The following is a 22,793-nucleotide window of genomic DNA, read 5'->3' on the forward strand; positions in this document are numbered from 1 at the left end:
AGAGCTTTGAAAGAAAAAGCACCAGCCGAGAAGTTTGTTGTTTGTTTTTTTTTTTTTTTTCTCCTCAAGAAACAGGAAGGAATGACTCTCTTCCTCCCCCGCACAGGAAGAAATGAGAGAGCCCAACGTTTCGTCGCGCCGCTTCCCAAACTACATTTCCCAGCGTCGGCGGGAAGCGCGGCCGCCCCTTCTGGGCCGGGCGCGGCTGATGCTTAACGCGGGGTGAGGAGGGCGCTGGAGATGGCGGCGGCAACGGGGAGGGGGCTGTAGCGCTGCCGGTCTGTGTCTCACCCTTCGCATCGCCTCAGGCTGCGCCTGAGCGAAGAGCTCCTGCGGGGCGGGGGGAGCTGCCGTGTGTCCCCTGTGCAGCTCGGACCGTGCCGCTCCCGGGAGGTGCCATCTCCCGCCTAGGTAACCCTACCGGTCTGCTGTCTGTCTTCTCCCGCTCCGGGGTGTGTGTGTGCGTCCGGGCGCAGCTCCTGAGGTGCGGGGCTCAGGTGGAGGTGCTGCACATGGAGAGGGAGGTGTGTGCGGGGGGCTGTGCTGTTGCCAGCCCGCGCTCGGTTGCAGCAGGTTGCCTAGCTGGCATAACGACGGTAACCGCCTAAGGTGGCGGGGGGGGGGAAGTTTTTATTCGCCACACATGGTTTCCTTTAAAGAGCAAAAGCACGGGTTTGCAGGCTGAATTTGCTCTGAAGCAAAGCAAAGGATGAGCCCATCATTTTTCATTCTTCCCGGAAAGAACCGCTGGGGCTGGCGCTGTCTGGCTGTCCTTTGCTGCAGTGGGGTTGAGTTTGTTCAGGTTTATCCCACCGATGTCAGAGCATAGACATTTAACTGTGAGTTTTGAGCCAGGGCGGTGTTATTGTCAAGCCGCCTATGAAAGGATTAGTCTCGTCTCTCTTCCACCCGCCCCCTCTACTTAAAATAACAGTAGGTAGGGAGCAGAAAAGCTGATTTGTGCCCTATCTGACCGAGTTCTTTAGTTGTGTCACTAGCACATCTTCAAGGCGATTACTTGGTGGAGGTTTTGATGTTGTCTGTTTCAAAGTCTTCATTTACTTTTCTAAAAATAATTTTTTTTTTCAGAAGACTTGCATCAGAATGTGTTTTTCCTGATACTCCATAGTAAGACAGAAAACCTCAGTTCTCTGACTTTGAACACTTATATTACAGCCTTAATACTTGTTAAAGAAGGCTTTTAACAGTTTACAATTTTTTTTCCTTTTGTTCATATAACTGGCAGTATTTATCACAACTAATTTGTAAACTAATGATGAGTTTCCTAAGGCTGTTTTCTGAATTACATAATCACATGCCCAAGACACCTGAAATGAACATGTATTCAGCTCACACTAGAGCAATGTGAAGCTAAGAGATAGACTATACTCAATAAAAGTTGTTGCTATCAAAGAAGAAGTTGTTTATATAAACAGTCGTAAATGTATTAGTATACACTTTAACAATTGTTTGTTTCATTTTCAGTAAAGAAGAATGTCGTTGTTTAAAGCTAGAGACTGGTGGTCTACTATACTTGGAGAAAAGGAAGAATTTGACCAAGGCTGTCTGTGTGTTGGTGATGTTGATAATAGTGGCAGTGGACAAGGTAAATTCAGAGTTACATGACTGAGACTTTTAAGCTACACAGCTGCAGGTTTCTTTGACCAATGCATCCTGAAAGCTTGTTAACCAGGCTAGTTGGCTAGTTAGTTTAAACTCTCTTTAATGTGTCTCTTTAAGGTTAAGATGATAAATTCAATGCTATTTTTCATTGTATATTTGTAGGTTTCTAAACATCTTAATTCTTTCTTGTGTTTAATAGCAGTTTGTTTCATGTCTTATTCCCTCAATGGCAGATATCTTTAAAATAGAACATTTTCAGTTAGCTATAGGAGGAAACATACATTTTAAGTTGTTGAAAAAACTTAATGAAAAAAAGGAAGGTGAGAGCTAATAAGCTAAGAATTTAGAAAAACAACCAACCTTCTCTGACTGAAAAATAAGAGGCCCTTGAAATAAATGACTCTGTTTGAGTAAACATTGCTTTTCTATGTAGTCTTTAATATTGTGGAAATAAAGTGTGGAACTGAAATGATGTGTCTGAGGACATATTTACAGCAGTTCATGATTTTTGCTGTCATGGAGAGTTCTTGTGTATGGGGTTTTTTTAATTGATAAATATTTGGGATCTTTATGATAAACTAGGGGAGATTTGGATTGGATATCAGGAAAAACGTCTTTACTGAAAGGGCTGTCAGTCATTGGAACAGGCTGCCTGGGGAAGTGGTTGAGTCACCATCCCTGGAGGTCTTTAAAAGATATGCAGATGGAGTTCTTGGGGACATGGTTTAGAGGTGGACTTGGCAATACTAGGTTAACAGTTGAACAGTCTTTACCAACCAAAACAATTCTATGATTCTAAACCTCACCTGACACAACTTGAGGCCATCTGCTCTTGCCCTGTCACTTGCTCCTTGGGAGAAGAGACCAACACCCTCCATGTTACAACCTCCTTTCAGATAGCTGTAGAGAGCAGTAAGTCTCCCCCGAGCCTCCTTTTCTCCAGGCTAGTTTAGTCCCACTTCCCTCAGCTGCTCCTCATAAGACTTGTTCTCTGGACTCTTCACCAGCTTCATTGCCCTTCTCTGAACTTGATTCAGCGCCTCAATATCTTTTTTTGTAGTGAGTGGTCCAAAACTGTACAGCCTCACCAGTGCTGAGTACAGAGGAATGATCACTTCCCTAGTTCTTGCCACACTATTGCTGATGCACACCAGCATGCTGTTGGCCTTCTTGGCCACCTGGACACTTTGCTGGCTCTTATTCTGCTGTCTGTCAATGAGCACCTCCAGATCCTTTTCTAGCTGGGCTTTGGTCCTTCTAATTTTCTCCCTGCATAACCACACATCTTTGTGGTCCTCCTGAGTTGCCTGCCCCTTCATAAACTCTCCTTTTATTCTGGAGTTCCAGCCAAACTCTCTGTTCAGCCAAGCCAGTCTTCTTCTCTGTTGGCCCATATTTCAGCATGTAGGGATGGCCTGTTCACAAACCTTCATGATGAATGTCTGTCCTTCCTGGATTCGCTTGCCCTTCAGAGCTGCCTCTCAAAGGACTCTGTCAGCCAGGGTCCTAAGCAGGCCAAATTCTGCCCTCCGGAAGTCCCAAAGTTGCAGTTCTGCTGACCTGCCTCCTTCTCCAAGAATTGAAAACACTATCATCTCATGATTGCTACGCTCAAGATGGCCTCCAACCACCATATCATGCACAAGTCTGCCTCTATTCACAAACAACAGGTCCAGTGGGGCACTTTCACTAGTTGGCTCTCTAATCAGCTGTGTTGGGAAGTTACCTCCCATGCACTCCAGGAACCTCCTAGACAGTTGTGCTGGGTTGGCTGAGATAGGGATAATTTCTACACTGCCAGGACAGCTGACCCAGAACTGGCCAAAGGGGGTATTTGATACCATATCAGGTCAAGCTCAGTCACAAAGTGGGTAGGACAGGGGTGCAGCCTCTCTGCTGGGAGCAGGGCAGTCAGGGACCCTCTTGGTTCTCTCTGGACCATGTGGTTTGGTGATTTTGTATTTTGGGTGTGAGGCACTGTTTGGGGCAGGGGGGTGGTTTTGGTGGGATTGCAGCCGGGGCATCCACTTGCTGCTTCAGAGCGGAGGAGCCGCTGTGGCAGGGTGGCCATGTGGTGGTTGCACTGTGTGTCTGTTGCTTTTTACTTGCTTTCAATGTTGTTGTTACTGTTTGTTTTTCTTTGCTGTTCCCTTAAACTGTTCTTATCCCAACCCATAAGATTTGCCTTTGTTTTCTGATTCTCCCCATCCCACTGGGGGTCGGGGAGGGGTGAGCAAGTGGCACGAGGTTTTAGCTATTGGCTGCGAGGGGGCTGGGGCTAAACTATAACAGTCCTTTTTGTGAGCCAACCAGGAGAAAACAAAGGGCTGGGATAATGATAGAGCTGACCCGAGCATGTTAAAATACGCATTTACTATATTAGTTAAGTGGTCACGATGTTTCTTTGTTTGTCGACGTGGCTGTGTTATCTGAATTCCTACATGCCCTATGTGTCCCTGTGGTGCTGTTTATTACATCTGGGAAAAGGATTAGGTTTATCATATTGCTGTCCTGTGTAATATCAATTTATGAGATTGTGATTTCCTGTCCTGCATGTCTCTGGTGGTATTTTTATATGACATTGATGTTATTTCCATACCTTGGACACCGTCTCTTGGAATTGATTAGTAATCACACCCAGTCCATGGGGAAGATGGAACGGGGGGAGAAGAGAAAGGACCAGGGAGACTAGAGTTCAGCCTCTGGGGTTTTGGAGTTGGGAATACAGAGGATCCAAGGCCTGCTACGCTCCAACTGAAAAGGAGATATTGGCAGCATAGGAAGGGGTTTGAGATGCTTCAGAAGTGGTTGGTACTGAAGCACAGCTCCTCCTGGCACCTCGATTGCTGGTGCTGGGTTGGGTGTTCAAAGGGAAGATCTCTACTCATCATGCAGATGATGCTATGTGGAGTAAGTGGGTTACATTGATCATGCAACGGGCTCTGATGGAGAAACCTTGGCCACCCAGGGATCTTAGAGGTGATGACAGACTAGCCAGAGGGTAAGGATCTTGGAATATCGCCAGAAGAGGAAGTGACATGTGTTGAAGAGGCCCCACCATAATGTGCTATCAGAGAATGAGAAGCGATATGCCCTGTTCACTGATGGGTCCTGTTGTATCATGGGAAAGCACCGGAGGTGGAAAGCTGCTGTGCGGAGTCCCCTCTCAGTGAGTCACAGAAGCCACTGAAGGACAAGGTGAATTGAGTGGGTTTGTGGAGATGAAAGCCATCCAGCTGGCTTTGGACATTGCTGAACAAGAAAAATGGCTGGTGCTTTATCTCTGTACAGAATCATGGATGGTGGCAAATGCCCTGTGGGGATGGTTGCAGCAATGGAAGAGGAGAAACTGGCAGCGCAGAGGCAAACCCATCTGGGCTGCTGAATTATGGTGAGGTGTTGCTGCCCAGCTAGAGAACCTGCCCATAAAAGTGTGCCACGTAGATGCTCATGTGCCTAAAAGTTGGTCCACTGAAGAACATCAAAGCAACCATCAGGTGGATCAAGCTGCCATGATTAAAGTGGTTCAGGTAGATTTCAACTGGCAAGACAAAGGTTAATTATTTATAGCTTGGTGGGCCTCTGATGCCTCAGGTCATCAAGGAGGGGATGCAACTTATAAGTAGGCTTGTCATTGAGGGGTGTACTTGACTGTGGACACTATTGCACAGGTTATTCACAATTATGAAAAGTGCTACAATCAAGCAAGCCAAGTGGTTAAAGCCTGTGTGGTATGGGGAGTGATGGCTGAAGTATAAATATGGGGAGGCCTGGCAAATTGACTATACTACACTCCCACAAACCCGTAATGGCAAGCGCTATGTGCTTACAATGGTGGAAGCAGCCACTGTATGGATGGAAACATACACTGTGCCACTGCCCAAAACACTATCCTGGGCCTTGAAAAGCAAGTCCTGGGGTGACATGGCACCCCAGAAAGAATCGAGCCAGACAATGGGACTCATTTCTGGAATACCCTCATAGTCACTTGGGTCAAAGAGCATGGCTTTGGGTGGATATATCACATCCCCTACCATGCACCAGCCTGTGGGAAAACTGAATGGGACAATGGGCTGTTAAAAGATTACATTAAGAGCAATCAGTGTTGGAACTTTTAGAAATTGGGATTCAAATTTAGCGAAGACCACCTGGTTAGTTAACACTAGGGGATCTACCACTTGAGCTGGCCCTGCCCAGTTGAAGCTTCCACATACTATAGAAGGGAATAAAGTCCCTGTGGTGCGAATGAAGAATGTGTTGCAGAAAACAGTCTGGGTGATCCCTGCCTTGGGCAAATGCAAACTCTTCTGTGGGATTGCTTTTGCTCGGAGACCTGGGAGCAGTTGGTGGGTAATGTTGAAGGATGGAGGAGTCCAGTGTGTACCTCAGGGAGATTTGATTCTAGCTGAGAATAATCCCATGATGTGAATTGTATGATGGTAATTGCTGCATAATGCCTTGCAACATACTAACAGTATTCAGTAAGTACCATTTAGGTTAATGAAGAATGAACTTCAGCAAAACTGAACAAAGTGAAGCAATGATGGAACCAGAGCTGGCTCCAAGAACTGGCATCCAGCCACATCCTCAAGGTTGACACCTTTGACCTGCAAATTGTGAGCATGATCTACAATTTCCAGATGCAGCATGCAAAAAACAACACTCCAATATGACACTCCATCTCTTTTGTCCCTGAAGACCATCCTAATAGAGTCCAAAGTCATGGACTCAATGAACATTTCAAAGGAATAAGATTATGCCATGAACTAAGCGAAAAAATATCTGTATGTATATATGTATTTAAGGTGGTAGTAATTAGTTGAAATGTGTTGGTAAGTGTAAGACTTGAGCATGAGATAAACGGTATAGAATAAGGGGTGGAATGTGCTAGATCAGCTGAGATAGGGTTAATATCTACGCTGCCAGGACAGCTGACTCAGAACTGGCCAAAGGGGGTATTTGATACCACATAAGGTCATACTCAGTTACAAAGTGGGTGGGCTGGTGGGGCAGTCTCTCTCTTACTCTCTCTGCTGGGAGCAGGACGCTGGAGTACCCTCTTGGTTCTCTGTGGACAACATGGTTTGATGCTTTTGTATTTTGGGCATGACTTCCAGTTCAGGGTTCTTCAGAGGGGGGTGGGCTGCTGTGGCAGGGTGCCCATGTGGTGATTGCGCTGTGTGTCCATTGCTTTGTAAGTTGTTCTTTTGTTGTTGTTACTGTTTGTTAGTTTTTCTTCACTTTTCTCTTAAACTGTTCCTATCCCAACCCATGAATTTTGCTTTTGTTTTCTGATTCTAGCCCCCATCCCATGGGTGTGAGTGAGCAGCGTGTGGTTTTAGCTGTTGGCTTGGGAGGGGGGCTGGGGCTAAGCTATGACAACTATTTCTGCTGTATTGTATTTCCAGCAGATATCTGGCAAGTTGAAGTCTCCCATAAGAGTAAGAGCCATAAATTGTGAAACTTCTCTCAGCTAATTGTAGAATATTTCATTTGTCTCTTCAACCTCATTGGGAGGTCTATAATGGACTCCCACCATGTTATCTAATTGTTGGCCTTCACCCTGACTCTTACCCATAAACACTCAATCCTTTCATCACCATCATTAAGCTGTAGACAATCAAAGCAGTCTGCAACACACAAGGCTACCCCAGCTCCTCCCCTTCCTTGCCTATCCCTCTGAAGAGTTTATAGCCATCCAATGCAGTACTCCAATTGTGTGAGTTGTCCTACCATGTTTCTGTGATTGCAACTCTATAGTAGTTTTTCGGCTGCACAATGGCTTCCAACTCCTGTTTGTTGCCCAAGCTGTGTGCATTGGTGTAGATGCACATCAGTTGGGCTAATGATCCAGCCACTTTTTTTGTGGGAGAAGTCCCAATTCCTATGTGACTGTTCTGAGGTGCTTCCATCATTTCTAACACATTAATAACCCTTGATTCTTTGCTGGCGCATGAATCTCCATCCCCTACCTCCTCTGAGATGACAGACCAAAGGACCATGCTAGTACACTGTCCCTCAAACACTGGTGTGCTGCCCCCAGGCTTATCTCTAGTAAGCCTGGTTTTATCAGAATGGGACTTTTTAAGAAGCATGAACATCAGTCTAAATTGATGGAATAGTAGTAATGGTCACTGCCACCACCATAATTGCCATATTGAACACTTTGCTGACAGGTTTTCGTGGATTTGCAAGAAAGCTAATTGTTAATCTAGAAGACAGCATAATAAACATTAATTGAATCATCTAAATAGTCTGTCTTTTTAAAGGCATTATCTGAAGCACTTCTGCAGCAAACTGAATTCCGCCTGTGCTATTGTATTCTGTAGTCTCTCTTTTTTTTTTTTTTTTTTTAGATAAAATTATTGTGGGCAGTTATATGGGATATCTCCGAATCTTTAATCCACATCCTGTGAAACCTGGAGATGGAGTACAACCTGAGGACTTGCTCTTGGAAGTGCAGTTACGAGAACCAATATTGCAGGTGGAAGTGGGAAAATTTGTTTCGTAAGTCAACAATAGGCTATGTTGCTGTTTATTTAAGGCTTAGATGTGTTTTTCTTTCTTCGTTTTGGGGTGTGAGTTTTCAGTTTCCAGATGGACAACTATTAAACGCATCTATGAATAGATGGCCTTATATTTAGTTTGCTCTAAGAGAATCTACTTAGGAGAACTTTATTCTAAAAATTAAATATGTGTTCTTAAAGGTTTTGTTTTAATTTTGAAATTAACTTTTAATACTGCAGCATGACCTTTATTTTTAAAAGGAGAGAAAAACCTGTACTAACCACAGGAAAGACTTGTGCTCTGAAACCGAAGGCCACAAGCTAAAAGGCCTACATCAGCTGGAAACTGTTCTTCTTTATTCAAGTACTCATGCAGTGAGCCTACAAAGGAATTCTAATGCCTTACCCTGTGAAATGGTCTAAAACATTTTCTATAGCTACAGCACAAGAACTTTCTCTGCAAGAAATACTACTTAGGTTTGGGGGAAGAAAAATGTGAACACAGGATTCTGTGTTTATGACTACTGCTTTATAGTTCAGTTATTTTATGTTCCATGCAGCTGGTACAAAAATGAATGAAAGAAAACGTATGTGGTTGCTGAATAGTACTTCTTTGGAGGGATGATTCTCATATCCATTTGGTTTTTGAAAGGATTAGCAGCACCTTGTTTGAAATTAATTTCAGGCTAAACTGGGAAAATAGTTGACTTGCTTTTCATACATAAATCTGAAAATATGTTCTTAAAGGATTCATTTTAACTTTGAAATTAAGTTCAAGTGCTGCAGTATGGATTTAGGAAGATTAATACTTCTGAGGTTTTTATGCTAGCATCTAACACCCAAACCTTTGTATTCTGCCCACATGTTAAAGTAATTTCAACATGTTACTTGAATTTTATCCTGTGTACATTTTACTTGGAATTTATCTGAACACAATGCTTTTTTAACCTTCTTTACAGTGGTACGGAAGGACTTCACCTGGCTGTGTTGCATTGCCGAAAACTGTGTGTATATACTGTTTCAGGTTAGTTTACAGATACAGACTTTCCAGTGATTTTAAGTGTATTCTAAAGTTTGAATTAGGTTAATACTAAACTCGGTATATACAGTGTTTGTTCATCATTGCTGAAGAATTGTAGTAATATTCTCTCACTCAAACTTATGTATGAAGAGGAAATATTAGTAATTAGATCTAGATATTTCCCAATGGTTAATAGAGATTTGCTAATCTGCTCAGTGCTTGAGATGCTGTGATGTGCATGATGATCTGTGGTCGGTATAGCTTGTGAACAACTAGTTCTCATCACAGTTCTAGGACTGGGGGTTACTGTTCAGCATGCTAATGAACAAATGATTGTTTAATGACAACTTAGCTCCTTAAAAATGGAGCAGTTACAATTATTTCTGAACTAAAAAAATCCAGATAATTTCTTAGAAAGTCAGAACACTGATGATGTACCCCAAGAGAAGACAGGAGGTTAATACTAGTAAGAAGGTGAACCTACTATGTGTTTTCTTAAATCCTATTACTTTTACTGCCTTTGGAAATTCTTAAGTGCTCTGTCCTCTCTGTATGTAAAGATGCAAGTCACAAAGTACCTATTCTGTGCATTGAGTTCTCTCTAATACATGCTTGAAGCAAAGCAGAAATTTAAGAGATCTATTGTTTGTACCCCATCTTCAAAATTTGGTAGACAACTTTACATTGTTAATTTTCTCTGTGCAGGGACAGCTATAAGCTGGTAAGTTACAAACACATGCTCTCTTTCCAGATTTTGTTTGCCTTCTAGTTATCTTATCTGAAGATACCTGTAAAATTGGTCTTTGTTGAGGGTTGATACTTTGAGATGTACTGCAGTCTTTGTACTTTCCCTTCTCTATAGTAGTGCTTAAGTCTTAGGATTGTAGCTTACTAGTATGATTTTTACTAAAACAATTTATTTTAAAATTTGTATTAAAGGCATACAACATAAGTCAGACTAGAATTCTTTTCTAGTAATATTTTCCTGTTTGGTCAACATAGCTTGAGCATTTAAGTAATAATAAAAGTAAAGTTTTACAGTCCTTTAATAGATTGTAAGCATTCAGGTACTTTTGGAAAAGCTACTTTGAGAAATAACGATCATTATTTCTTAATGCTTCCACGGCAAATTACTGTTCCATAAAGTGGGATCTTTACTTGCTTTATACATTTTGCCATATCTGTTACTTGTAATAAAATGACTATGCTGCTTCTCCTTGACAAATGAAAGCAGCCTTCAGGGCTGATTAAAGTATGGCCTGGATATTGTATTACAGTCAGTGTACACAGTCTGACTGCTTTCTAGCTTATTTTTCCTCTGGTGTTGCTACCTAGTGAGATACTTATCCAACCAGGGCTTTTTTTCTCATGTCTGTTCCAATCCTTTCCCTAATGTGGCCCTGCTTTAGGGGTAATTGCTTACAAGCTCTATTGGGTTTTAGTTGGAGAAATTGCCTGATAGGTTAGCATAAGCTATAAATCTTTCATAGCATGTTTAAGTGTTGGAATAATCTCTGTATACTTAAAGCTGTGGTAGTATTTAGCTTAGATATCACTCAAAACTTTTTCCTTGCCTGGTGTGACTGTTCTCAAAGGTTTTTTTTTTGATTGCTAATATTAGTTGTTAAGTGTTACTCTACATGATGAACTTTGTTTTCTTTGTGGGGTGCAGGAGAGACTTTTGGTTATTGAAAGGGGAGCTTTAACTTCAGTTTCTTAAGAAATAACTTTTTGAACTTCTAATTCCCTGAAGGAGTGAGAAAGTTAAAATCTATTCAGACCTTTTCAAATAATGTGATGAATATAATAAAATTATTTTTGTTACTGTATGTTTGCCTCTTATCTTTGCATTGTTGATCACTGCACTGAATTTCAGAGAGAGTAAAGGCAAGTGATAAATGTGCTCTAAGCACAGCTTTGTCAAATTACAACTAATGACTAGCTGCAGCATAATTTGAGACAGAGTATTACAGCTGAGGCTGGCTGTTGGATGTAGTATATTCACTGAGTAACTAGTGAATCATAAGAATTCTCCTTTGAGCATGCTTTTTTTTAATCTTAGAGATGCCGAAAAATACACGTAAGTAGTAAAATCTCAGCTTTTTGCTGTCTTTATATCATACTTAGTGTAGTGAGACCTTATTTCTGGTTCTGGCCTTTAGGAATTTTGTAGCTTGGTGTTTGTTTTTTTTTTTAAAGAAAGTAGCAGTGTGAACCTTCATATCTCAGAGTCACTAGGAGTAAGTTATAGGGTTTTTTCAGATTGTTTAAACTGCTACTCCTTTACTTCTTTCATATTGCGTGGATCAAAGATATAAGTGTATACCCTTTGTTTTTTGTAGGGACTCTGGGAACTGTGGAACATGGGAACCAGTATCAGATTAAACTGATGTATGAGCACCATCTTCAGAGAACTGCTTGTAACATGACATATGGTCCATTTGGTGGTGTAAAAGGTAGGACTTTCCTACCAGGCTTTCCTGGACTGTCTGATTAGATTTCTTGTCAAGGGTGTGCTTTTAAGCTTGCCCCTAGACTTTTTCAGTGAATCTGTTTCAGGTTTTTTAAATATCATCTTTAATACCCTGTTTTCTCCTTTGTTCTTTGTTACATATTCTTATTAGTTTTTAAACTGTGAACAGTTAAGGGTGAACTTAAACTTTGAAAAGCAACATGGTGCTGCTGTCTAGAGGAAATAATCTTTCTATAAATGATGGTGCCTTTTATCTGATATATAACTGAAGTTAAAATGATGCGAAGAATATTAAATGCAGAATAGCTGTTTCCTCACATCTTGAACCAGATATGAACTTATGACATAATTATGAATGTTTTTGTGTTCCAGTCTGGAAGCATTTAGGTTTGTTCTACATGACAGCTCTTTCTCTTCAGAAGTAAGTTTGCCCAACAATATTGGCGGATGGTTGTCATCTACACAAGTAGTGTCCCAAAACTGTTAGCAGACTGATATCACTTTACCAAGGCAGAAAGTCTTTTGAGTCAAAATGGCAAATATATGTAGACAATTCCTCAGTTCTGTGTCTGCAATAATTCTACAGTGCCTTATCCTAAACTCAAGCTTATCCCTGAAAATGAAAATTCATACTGACTAAAGAGATTTTTCACCTACTAATTTTTCACAACCATCTTGGGAAAAACAGTCAACCTACGTGGGTGAGTAGGTATCTATGCTATGAATATCTTGAGTGAGTGTATAGGTCATGAGCATATTCCTGTTAACAGCAGAAAGACAATACAGAGTCTCCTAAGTCTGAAAAGAGGGAATAGTGCGCTTCCTGATAGACTATAGTGGAATTGTGGCAACAGATGTATTGAGGGGATCATAAGCCAGGAGTCGTGAGTCTGGAATGGTTCAGGAACACGAAAACAAATACCTATGCAGTGCTGCAGAATAAACTCTGGATTTTTGACATGCATTTTTGTTTACCATGGAGATCTGAGTAAAGGTCTGACCACCAGTTCAGTCTTGATGCCAGACCTGTCTCTCATATACCTTGTCATGACCTGTGGCAGATGCAAGTGATGTAATGAAGAAAATGTCTTTGCAAGCTAGGGAGACAGAAAGTAATGTTTACCTCAGAAACTACTCAGCCAGCCAAACACTTTTTGACACCCAGTATGGTCAAAATGAGGGCAAATCCTCACAAAGCAGCAAGAACAGCAGAGGGAACTCTGGTTAAATTCTGCAAACTTTTCTTGCTTTCTAGTTGCACTTCTGTCCAAGCATGTCAAACTTTCCTTTTTGTTTTTTCTTCCCCATGTTCCAGTTTGTGTTAGTGTGTTTATTGCTGTGGAAAAAGAATGACCTGACGTCTTGTTTTGAGGTGGCATAAGTGTTAATAAACAAGGAAGGCAGAGATTTGTGTTATGTAATAAATAACACATGTTCATATCATAAGATGAAGCTGTTTTCTGTTTAAGACCTAAAGCTAGGAATGTTCAGACACCTGATGGCAGACTACTAGGGCATATATTAAAGCATCAGAGAAACGGGCAAAATGGACACTGGAGAAAGTTCTTTTGGGGAAATGAAAGAATGTTTGTTTTTGTAGATTTCCTGGCCTGAATATCCTTTCTGTGTGGCTTTCCTGGACTGTCTGATAAGATTTCTTGTCAAGGATGTGCTTTTAAGCTTGCCCCTAGACTTTTTCAGTGAATCTGTTTCAGGTTTTTTAAATATCATCTTTAATACCCTGTTTTCTCCTTGAGGCTTATGAATGACAGTATTGTGGTTTTATTTCCATCTTGCAAGACCAGCCAGAGTGAATCAGGAAGGAGGTCTACCAGGCATTGTTAGTTTTACTAGACAGATACCTGTCCTGGTCTGGCCTGCCATACTATCTATGTGTATCTTTGGCAGATATTTTGGGATGCAGTTGAGAGCCATCTGGTCTGTAAATAAAGAAATATTTTCTTTTTTTACTCTCTGCCTTCCACAGGTTTCTCTGGAACTCTTGCTGTGCATCTGCCAACAGTCTCTCACTTTTGGCAGAGGTTAATTCATAATGGTGGCAGTGCTGTAAGTGTGCAGCAGTGGCCTCGCTTTGCTAATGGTCGTGACCCCTACACCACACTCTAGAAGTGGACTAACAAAACATAGAGTTTTTTCTATTTATTGCCTTCTGTTACTGCTGTGACTAATGTGTGTCTTATTGCTATACTCAAGCATTTTTGAAACAATGAGAAGGTGAAAAAGGCACTTCAGAGGTCATGTTTACAGAGCTACTGAAGCAGAGGAGAATGGCAGTTGAACAGAAGGAGGAAAGCACGCACACAGGGAAAGCATGCTGTGGGAGTGTCGGAGAGGAGGGTGAATGTCAGTCCCCCCCGAAACATAATTGTTCGTCAGAGGAAGCAAAGAATGCTGCAGGAGCTGACACAGAGCACTTGATCTATGAAGTTGCTCAGCCTTGCTCAGATTTCTCATGCTGAAGATTATGCTTTTTTCTTTTTTATGGAGCTCTTAATTCTCTACCTCCAGTGCTAAAGAAACTCATTCTACACAGCCATACCAGTTAACACTAGCAAAAGAAAAATAGGATTGAGTTTGTGTACAGTAGTTTGTGCTGGTGTCCTCTAACACATTCTTGAGAGTTTTCTGTCCTTTCTTGGGACAAACTGTTATTTGGGTTCTAGTTAACACTCTATTTCTTTATTGTTGGACTGTGTCCAATCAGTTGCCTGTCAATTTAATGGATACTGCCAAAAATGATCAGTTTGCTACTGCTTGCTCTTACCTCAGATAAAATACTTGCCTCTTGGCATTCAGATTTCTCATGTGCTCATTCATAGTGTGATTTCCACCCATGTGCAGATGCAGTCTGTGCTATCTGGCAGGCCACTACAGCTGTGGCTTTAATTGAGATGCCAAGTACTCTGTTAGTCTCCTGATGCTGTAAGGTTGCATAGTCCATTTTGATAATTGGAATGTAAAACCAGCACGTGGTTTCCATTTCCCATCCTAAATCTCCATTTGGCCTCTGTAGTGACCTCTGCTCATTCCTTTGGAAAAAGTTTCAGTGTTCTTTGAAAAGGGAAGGTTGAACAGTGAAGAAAGTGGCTGAGGCTTACTGCTGCCCCTGCTTTATAGAGAACCCTGTGGGGAAAGAGCTTAAGCATGCTTTTTTGTCCTCATGTTCCACAGTGTGGGATGGGGTAGGTAGGGTTGCAGGAGATGCATAAAACAGGTTGGAGTAGAAGTTTGAGGCTGTGAGACTGCTACTACAACTGGGGAACAGTTCATAAGCAGGCAGCAAGGTACACATAGAGGTATAGAAGGGAATTCTGTTTCAATCCAGCAGTTCTTTTAACTTTGAGTTGCTGAAAAATCTGCAGTTCCCTTTAGATCCTTACAGGGGCTGAAGAGGCAGAGATTTGTTTGCACCAGACTTTCAGTTTTTCATGATATTAAAGTTTGGTTTAGAGTGTATTGGGGTAGAATCTGGTCCTTTAATCTACAAGGGAGCTTAGTGTCTTTAGGATGCCTGTCTTTAAAGAGAAACTGCCTGAAATGTTTCTCCTGAATATTGGTTGACCTAGAGTCCTATCAGAGCTTTTCAGAAATGAGGAAGTATAGCTGTTAGAAACAAATGCTCTACTACTGTTTTATGTTTTGGTTTGGTTACAAAGCTTCACTAAGCTTCCTTCAGCTGTTTGTAGTTAAAGGTGTGCCCACAGAAACCTTTCTCTGTGCCTACAGCTTCATTAGGGAAGATAATTTCTTGCAGGTTCTTTTACTATGATATCTGGGGAAGAATGTCTCTTCAGTTGTTTGACATGTTCAAAATATAGCAACAAATACCACTAGATGTGTATCACATTCTCAGTCAGCTTCCCATAATGTAAGTTTTTGCTCTCCTGTCCCTGCTAGTTTGTGGCAATCTTAGACCCTTATTATGTTATAATTTGGTCTGTTAAACACATCTGTTTAACTTAAATGTGATGGAGGTGTAAAACATACCAAGTACAAGTGTCATTTCTCCACTGGTGATTTTTTTTGTCTCTTATATTAAGAAGAAAAGGTATTATAGATTTCTCTGAGGAGAGAATTGTGAGGTAAACAAACCTGTTTTGTAGCCTAGTTAACAACAGCTTCTTTCTTGCTGGTGTCTTCAGATTAGTGATTTGATGACACAAACAACTTTCACATGTGGAAGAACTGACATAGATGTTCTCACAACAGACACAGATGAAGGAAATCAACAAACTCATTCATTTAGTCTCAACATAGAAGGCTGGAATTTAAATTAAAGAAGCAGTTAAAAAAACCAAAGACTGAGAAGTTTCCCACTGACTTGCATACCTTAACAGTGGGCATTTGTCTTCAAAACAGCAGAGTGTGAATTGTGGTTATCACCACTAGATGGTCCTCTCATTACAGTTATTGGTTAGTAGGCTGTGTTTCTGAAGCTGAATTTCTACTCAAGCTGATTCTGCAGGTGGATTTACTGCAAGACTTAATGAAGTATAGAAAACACAAAACCACTTTTTGAAAACCTGTGTAGCAAAAAGTGTTTTATTGATTAAAACAAAATATATTGTGTTGGTCGTAGAGCTTTAGCAGAGAAGCAAAATGAAGTTGACTTGTACTTTCAGCAAAATTGTTAAGGGGCCAGGGATGTGGGAAATAACAAGGAAATACCTTATATGTTTAGCTAGAATCCTAAACAAAGCTAATGGAAATGTTTAACAAAAGTAAATGGAAAAACCTACAAAGCTGGAAATATAAATCAAGCACAGTATGGGCCAAGTTAGTTGTAACTTACAAATCTAAAAAACTGTGGCAAAGGGCAGGATTATAATACACAACTTTGCATTTCTTTGCTACTTTAACTTCACATTTGTTCCTTGCTGTCTCTGAACACTGGTGCTAAAATGAAAACATGAAACTATGAAGAAGTGACACAGGAGGATCAACTAATGATATTGTATTTTAAAAAATCTGTATTGTTATTCCAAACTTTCAGAAATTGAATTTATTTTTTAAGTCACTGCCTTTGTTATCTAGAATGCACATATCTGCTTTTTCATATTTCTGAACTCTTCCTCGTGATCTTAGAGCTGTAAGTTGCGTTTGTCCTGCAGTGCTCCGATTCCAGCATATGGATCTTTTTAGAAAGAATGATTCATGATAAAATCATGAGTTAGTAGTGCTGAACATTGTTTTTCAACCAAGTGAACTCTTAACCTAGCCACAAAATGTCACAGCCCTTAAGTAATGAACAGATTGTACAGTCTTCATGTTTTACTTGAGATATAAAATTCAAAGAGCTTGAAGTGACTCTACTGTGAGCTCTTTTGATTTAATTTTTTTAAAGAAAATTAAGGTAAAAAGCATACACTTTAATGATTTGGATTGCACCTTTATCTGTGATGAGGACTCAACTCTACAAAAGTTTTACTTTCTATAAGGCTATTTCATCACATAACTTTCATAAGGTCAGATTATAGTAGGGCAACATGCAATTATACCAGCAGAGATCGCCATGTTAACAATTCAGCTTTCAGTATAAGAAATGATGTTTGCTGATAGCTTACAATATCTTGGGAAGTATTTTCTGTTTTCACATCTGCAGTATGTTGTTCTGGGTCTTTATAAGATGCTTGAGTCCAATATCAAGTTATTGGGTTAAGGTTATGTTAAAGAACCTGATCAGTTTGTAACAGCAAGAATAGAATTTGCATAACTCTTGTTTATATTTTTATTTGGGACAGAAGTGAGAAAGTTGTTGAACATCTTAGGGTTGTTTAGAATTTTTGGTTGCCCAAATGCAAAGCTCTCTCTTTATTACCCTGTCTATCAAAGATCTGAGCTGAGTTTCTCTAATGTGAGTATGTACGTGTGCTTCTGTGATTGCTATGTGGTGCAGAGGCAGCTGTGCTCGTTTTAAAACAGTGTGTGTACTAGACACAGCGTGCGATGCACTGTCTTAGAACTCTGGTTTGTTCTGGACAGCATCTCTCAAATGCTCTCTGTGAAGTATCAAGATTTTTGTGGACAAGTAAAGAAAATACTTTAAAACATCGTAATGGGCTGGTAAACCCTAAGTGGTGGAATGTCATTTGGCTGATTGAAAGTCACTGCTGATTGAAAGCTCTGATAAATGACTTGCATGTTTTGACATTGTTAAAAGAATGGAATGGAGTGAATCAAGTGAATTGGATACAGTGTTTTTGTTAAGAATTCCTTTTCTTATTCTTCTTTATGCAGCAGTGTACCTCCAGTTCAGAAGGCATAAATCTGATATTAATCTAGAAATAGTCAATTCTTATTAGACAATATTATACATATTGTTAATCTTAATTAAAGTATAAACAATGCTTATAAAAAAGTGAGATTTTTTTGTTAGCTATGTAAAGTTTTGAGCAATTATTGTTAAATTTTGTAATTTAACATTTTTTGATCATAGTTTTGTTCCATTCCTGAATTTTATGTTTACAATTCCTCCAAAATCAGGTAGGTCTAGTTCTTTTAATTAAAATAGTGCTGAACTGGATCTGTTCTAGCTATGCAGGAATTTTGGTTAATGAATTTACTAGTGTTGACTTCAACTGGATGAAAGAATAGCAGTGAACTATCATCATGTGGTAATATTATAACTTCTTATAGATGGATAATCACTCAGAGATAGTTGAGATAATTATCAACTGCTTACTTAAGAATCTTATGAAGTTGCGTATTGGTACAGCAGAAGATTTGCAGGAAATTTGCATTAAGCAAAACTGATTTTTGACTCGGTAAATGAATTAATATTACTTCATAATTAGTTTTTATAGCCTTTTTCTAATGTGATGTTTAGATAATTAAGGCTGAAGTTATTTAATTTTGTGCATACGACATATAGAAATAAACTCTGTCCTGTGCCTTAACTTTGTCTGGCTTAAATTGTATGTATTCAGACATGGTGTGTTGTTTTGCCCTTAGAGAAATCTGAGAAAGAGACACTACCTTGGAAAATCACTCTCATTCCTACATTACCAGTTTCTGTTGAATGGGTTACAACTCGGCTAGCTTATAGGTACTAGCCTAAGTCCTTCTACTTCTTGCGAAAGAGTCAACATACTACTTGTGTCTGACTGTTCTTAAAAAGAGAGATTTACTGATGTGGAACCTGCTTATAAGAAATGCTGGTATTACACTCTTATGTAGTAAAAGAAAAGTGCCCTTACTACTGCTTTGAAAAAGTGTGCAGATCAGGCCACAATTTCATTCTTCACCTTGTTTGCCTTGAGTCAGATGTGACTTATGTTTGAGGAAAGTATATGCAATAAATTTTTGCTGAAATGATATAAATAATGGAAAAATGCTTTCAAATGAAAACAGAACCACTGTTACTTGAGCCTTAGGTAGTTTTACAGATTATAACATAAATTTCCTGTGGTTGGTTGTGCATTAGACTGAATGGTGGGCAGGATAGTAGCTCATGTATGAACAAACAACAGTATATATGCAGTGAATACTAAAATTCTGTGCTTTGAGGAGTGGTGTATGAAGTGCAGGTTTCCTGAGCTACTGTCTGAAGTGCTTAGGAAGTGTGCGAATGATCACATGCTGTAATAGGGGGACAACCTTTCCCAGGTGAGGGTGGAGTGCTGTGATTGTTCTCCAGGGCAAAAGTGGTACAGTAAGGTGGGTGTATGAACATTCTCAACACTTCCGGTTTTCTTTTTCAATTTATGTTATTAAGATTTTACCTTCTACTTAAGAATGAAAGAAACAGCATATTGATAGCTTACCAGTGGGACACACAAGGTATTGGGTTACTCTTAAGTAGAATACTGATTTTATCTAGTGACAGAGAGAAAGCATAGTTTAATAACCTTAATTTCTTAGTTGTCGAGTTATTTTTGAATAGTGTTTGCTTACGGATAATGGCTTTTTATTTTCACTCAAAAAGTAATGTTACTGTTTTGTGCAATTCCACAAAATATACTTGCATTATCTAATAGTTAAATAATTGTTGAGTTCATCCTATTTTTATATAGCCTCTTTCAAATGAGTTGATAAATGATTCAGAATTTGATCCTCCCAATAATTCACAAGTTTGGGAATCTATTTTTTTAATCTGAAACCTTAATGCCTTAAGTTGACTTCCAGAATATTTCAGATTTATTTGAAGTTGTTCAATGGATACTGCACCAATAAAAGGAAACAATAAAACAATAGCAAAGGGAAGGAAAAAAGAAAATACAGCTTTGACATGGAAAAGTTACAAGAAAAAAAGTGTGAAAATACCTTTTTCTCAGCAAATGGCCTTGAATTAATTTTACTTTTATTATAGCACTGGCCTAGAGGCAAAGTGTGTTTGAGTGTTAGAACAAAGAGGGTGCTATATGGAGGAATTTTTTTAATAAAGAAATACAACGTATGTGTAAACCGTGCAACCTTGTAACAGAAAACTTTGTAAGAAGGGTAGACTGTCCTTAACTTTTCCACAATTCTGCAAGAACGAATTTTATTAGGTGTTAGTCAGAAAAAAATTATCAGCTGAGTTTTATGCTGTAAGGTTAAATGATTCTTATGACTATGTTTAAATACAGCAGCAGTATAAATTTGGAATTTGATTTATTGGCTAGTTCTGTTAAGGACCAGAATTTTAACTGTCACTTCCCTGTTAGATTGCTTCTGGATGAGGACAGATTATTTGAAAAGCTTGGTCTTCATGAGTTTTTTCATGGAATAGATCTGCTGATGACTACTCCGATATGGTTTCTCATGTAACTTTGGAAAGCCGTTTGTGTTTTTTTTTTTTTTAAATAGTGGAGTTAGAACCTCTTCTCTAAATTGAATGTGTGAATGGAAAAATAATCAAGGACAACATTCTTGGAATCTCTTATCATCCCTTTCCTTTCACCTTCCTCAAGTTCTCTTAACAATAATGAGTAAGATCATATCTTAACTGAAGTAAAAACTCCTGTTGCCTTCAGTATGCCAGAATTTTGATTCAATTATAAATTGCTAGATATAACTTAATCTGCATTTTGTTTAAACAAAGCACGGCGAGTAAAATGAGTTAAAAACAATTGTAGAAATATGTAAGTTTAGGAGCAGTTGTATATATAAATGAAAGACTTGTTTTTCAAAACTTTGGTAGATTTTATATGTTTTTTTTTTCTAATTTCTTTTGTTGAAGTATGGTACCCAAATGTGTGCAGTCATTGTGCGCTGGTAGTATAAAATCTTGCGTGTGGGGTTATGGCTTCTGCAGTATTCCTGCCAAGAATCAGTGAGTGCCAAGCAGAGCAGTAATTACCTCATATGTTTTTAATAGCGCATGTATATTAATAATGACCCAATCTTGCATTTGTCTTTTTAGTGACATATTGTTGACTCATATTTAATTCATCATCCTACTCTAATCCCCAGATTCTTCTTCTTAGTGCTGTTGCCTGCCATTCTCTGGTTTCCTGTGAGACAATTGTCTGAGATCATATCAGATGTTTTACTTAAGTTTAGAGATGCTGTCTCTAAAGTTTAGAAATGCAGTATATATTATTACCCTGTCTAATAAATAGTTTGGCATGATGAATTTTCTGTTACTTCAAACCTACGTACAGCTTTATTATTTACATATGTACTTTCATATTAAATGTTCCAGCATTTCATGTGGATACATTTATCTATCAGATTTGTTTGCTGCCCCATATTTTTTCATACAAAAGAATGCAGTTTTAGTTTTTAACTATTTAACTTCTTTCATCTTTTCCAAGAGTCTTTCAGAAATGTGTGTATGTAGCTTTTGTTTATTTTTTTAGTGTTTGTCTGTGATTATTCCGTTACAAAAAAAGTATCTAACCTATAGAAATTTATCTGAAAGGTCACCAACCCCTTGTTATTAATAGCTGCTTTTTCTAGAGGTATGAAATATATCTTGTATAGGCTATGATGCTTTCTACTAATTGTACTTTGGGTTATTAGGTTTGGTGCAAGTCTTATTATAAAGAAGACACTTTTCTAATAAAGTCTGATTATGAGCATGGTTTAAAATAGATAAACATAAATAACCCACCAAAATATATTTGGCATCTATAGTGAATAAAAAGGACAAGGAAGGATTACAGCAGAAATAAAATGTATGCAACTGCTCTTTAGTAGGATGATTGATTGGAATGAAGATGTGTGTCATCTTGCTTACCTACAAAAGTATGAAGATAATATTTTGCAAGGTTAGTGGCAAAGTAGTAAGATCATTTGAGTATTCACAGTGTTTCCAACAGTCCTAAAATACAAGATAACAAATAGTTCTTGCTTGCTAAATCTATGATGTCTTTACTAAGAGTGCCAAAAAGAAAAGCAATAGGGGTGGTGAATTTGTTTTTGATAGAGATGTAATTCTCTGACTCATTTGACCACAAAGTAAGAGTTAGTTCTTTCTGTATGTTGGTTACTAGTCTAGGATATATATATATATATATATATATATATATATATATATATATACACAAATGATCTGAACATAAAAAGTGGCTGTATTTTATTGGTGGTTTTGAGGGTAATTGGTCAAGCTGTTTATTTCTAATTTTAATGGGATGTTTGAAGTTTCTTGAACAGCTATAAGTGTTCCACCTAAGATTCTTTATACTCAACTCCCAGTTTCACATTGTAAGATTCAGACTCTTAGACTTTGTGATAAACTATTTTCCATCAGTTCTTTGGATGTGACTTCAGTTATTCTGGAGAGCGTTCTTCAGCAATTCTTTTAATGATTCTCTAGCTCAAAGCAGTAGTAAAGAGTCAAAGTGCTTTGGGAATTGCTTAGGAATTGTGAAGCTTCTTACTATAATAGGACTAGAACTGAAGATGTAGGAGAAAAGATGGAGAATTTCACTGTGTTTTAACAGTGGGATTTTGTTATTCTTTTTAGTTATAAGTTTGCGGGAGTGTTTTTAATGGAATTTTAAAGATGGTAGATTTATTGTGTGATGGTGACTTAAGATCTTACTGATAACTTTTGAAAGTATCTAAAATATTGCGAAATAGGGCCTATATTTGACTGAGCTCAATGACAGGTCTGCAATTGATTTGTGATTTGTTAAAAACATCCCTGTGTCTTAACTATCCAGTCAAAGGTTATTGATTTGGAAGGGCAACTGCTGACAGTACTTGACATTGGAAAGGTTCA

General features: G+C 39.0%; 1 protein-coding gene across 10 annotated transcripts in view; it reads left to right on the top strand.

Annotated features, from left to right (window-relative positions):
• BBS9 (Bardet-Biedl syndrome 9) overlaps positions 1-22,793 on the top strand; it is a 307,045-nt gene that overhangs the window by 1,024 nt on the left and 283,228 nt on the right. For 6 of the 10 annotated variants that reach the window (XM_065055147.1, XM_065055155.1, XM_065055151.1 and 3 more), the window contains exons 2-6: positions 70-411; positions 1,486-1,606; positions 7,980-8,130; positions 9,089-9,153; positions 11,493-11,606. In XM_065055147.1, coding sequence (XP_064911219.1) covers positions 1,495-1,606; positions 7,980-8,130; positions 9,089-9,153; positions 11,493-11,606 — 442 coding nt within the window. In that variant the 5' untranslated portion in view covers positions 70-411; positions 1,486-1,494. The remainder of the gene's footprint in view (positions 1-69; positions 412-1,485; positions 1,607-7,979; positions 8,131-9,088; positions 9,154-11,492; positions 11,607-22,793) is intronic. The other 4 variants (XM_065055149.1, XM_065055154.1, XM_065055148.1 and 1 more) reach the window with 3 other exon arrangements.

Source organism: Columba livia, chromosome 2, assembly GCF_036013475.1.
Source record: "Columba livia isolate bColLiv1 breed racing homer chromosome 2, bColLiv1.pat.W.v2, whole genome shotgun sequence".
NCBI classification, from domain to species: domain Eukaryota; kingdom Metazoa; phylum Chordata; class Aves; order Columbiformes; family Columbidae; genus Columba; species Columba livia.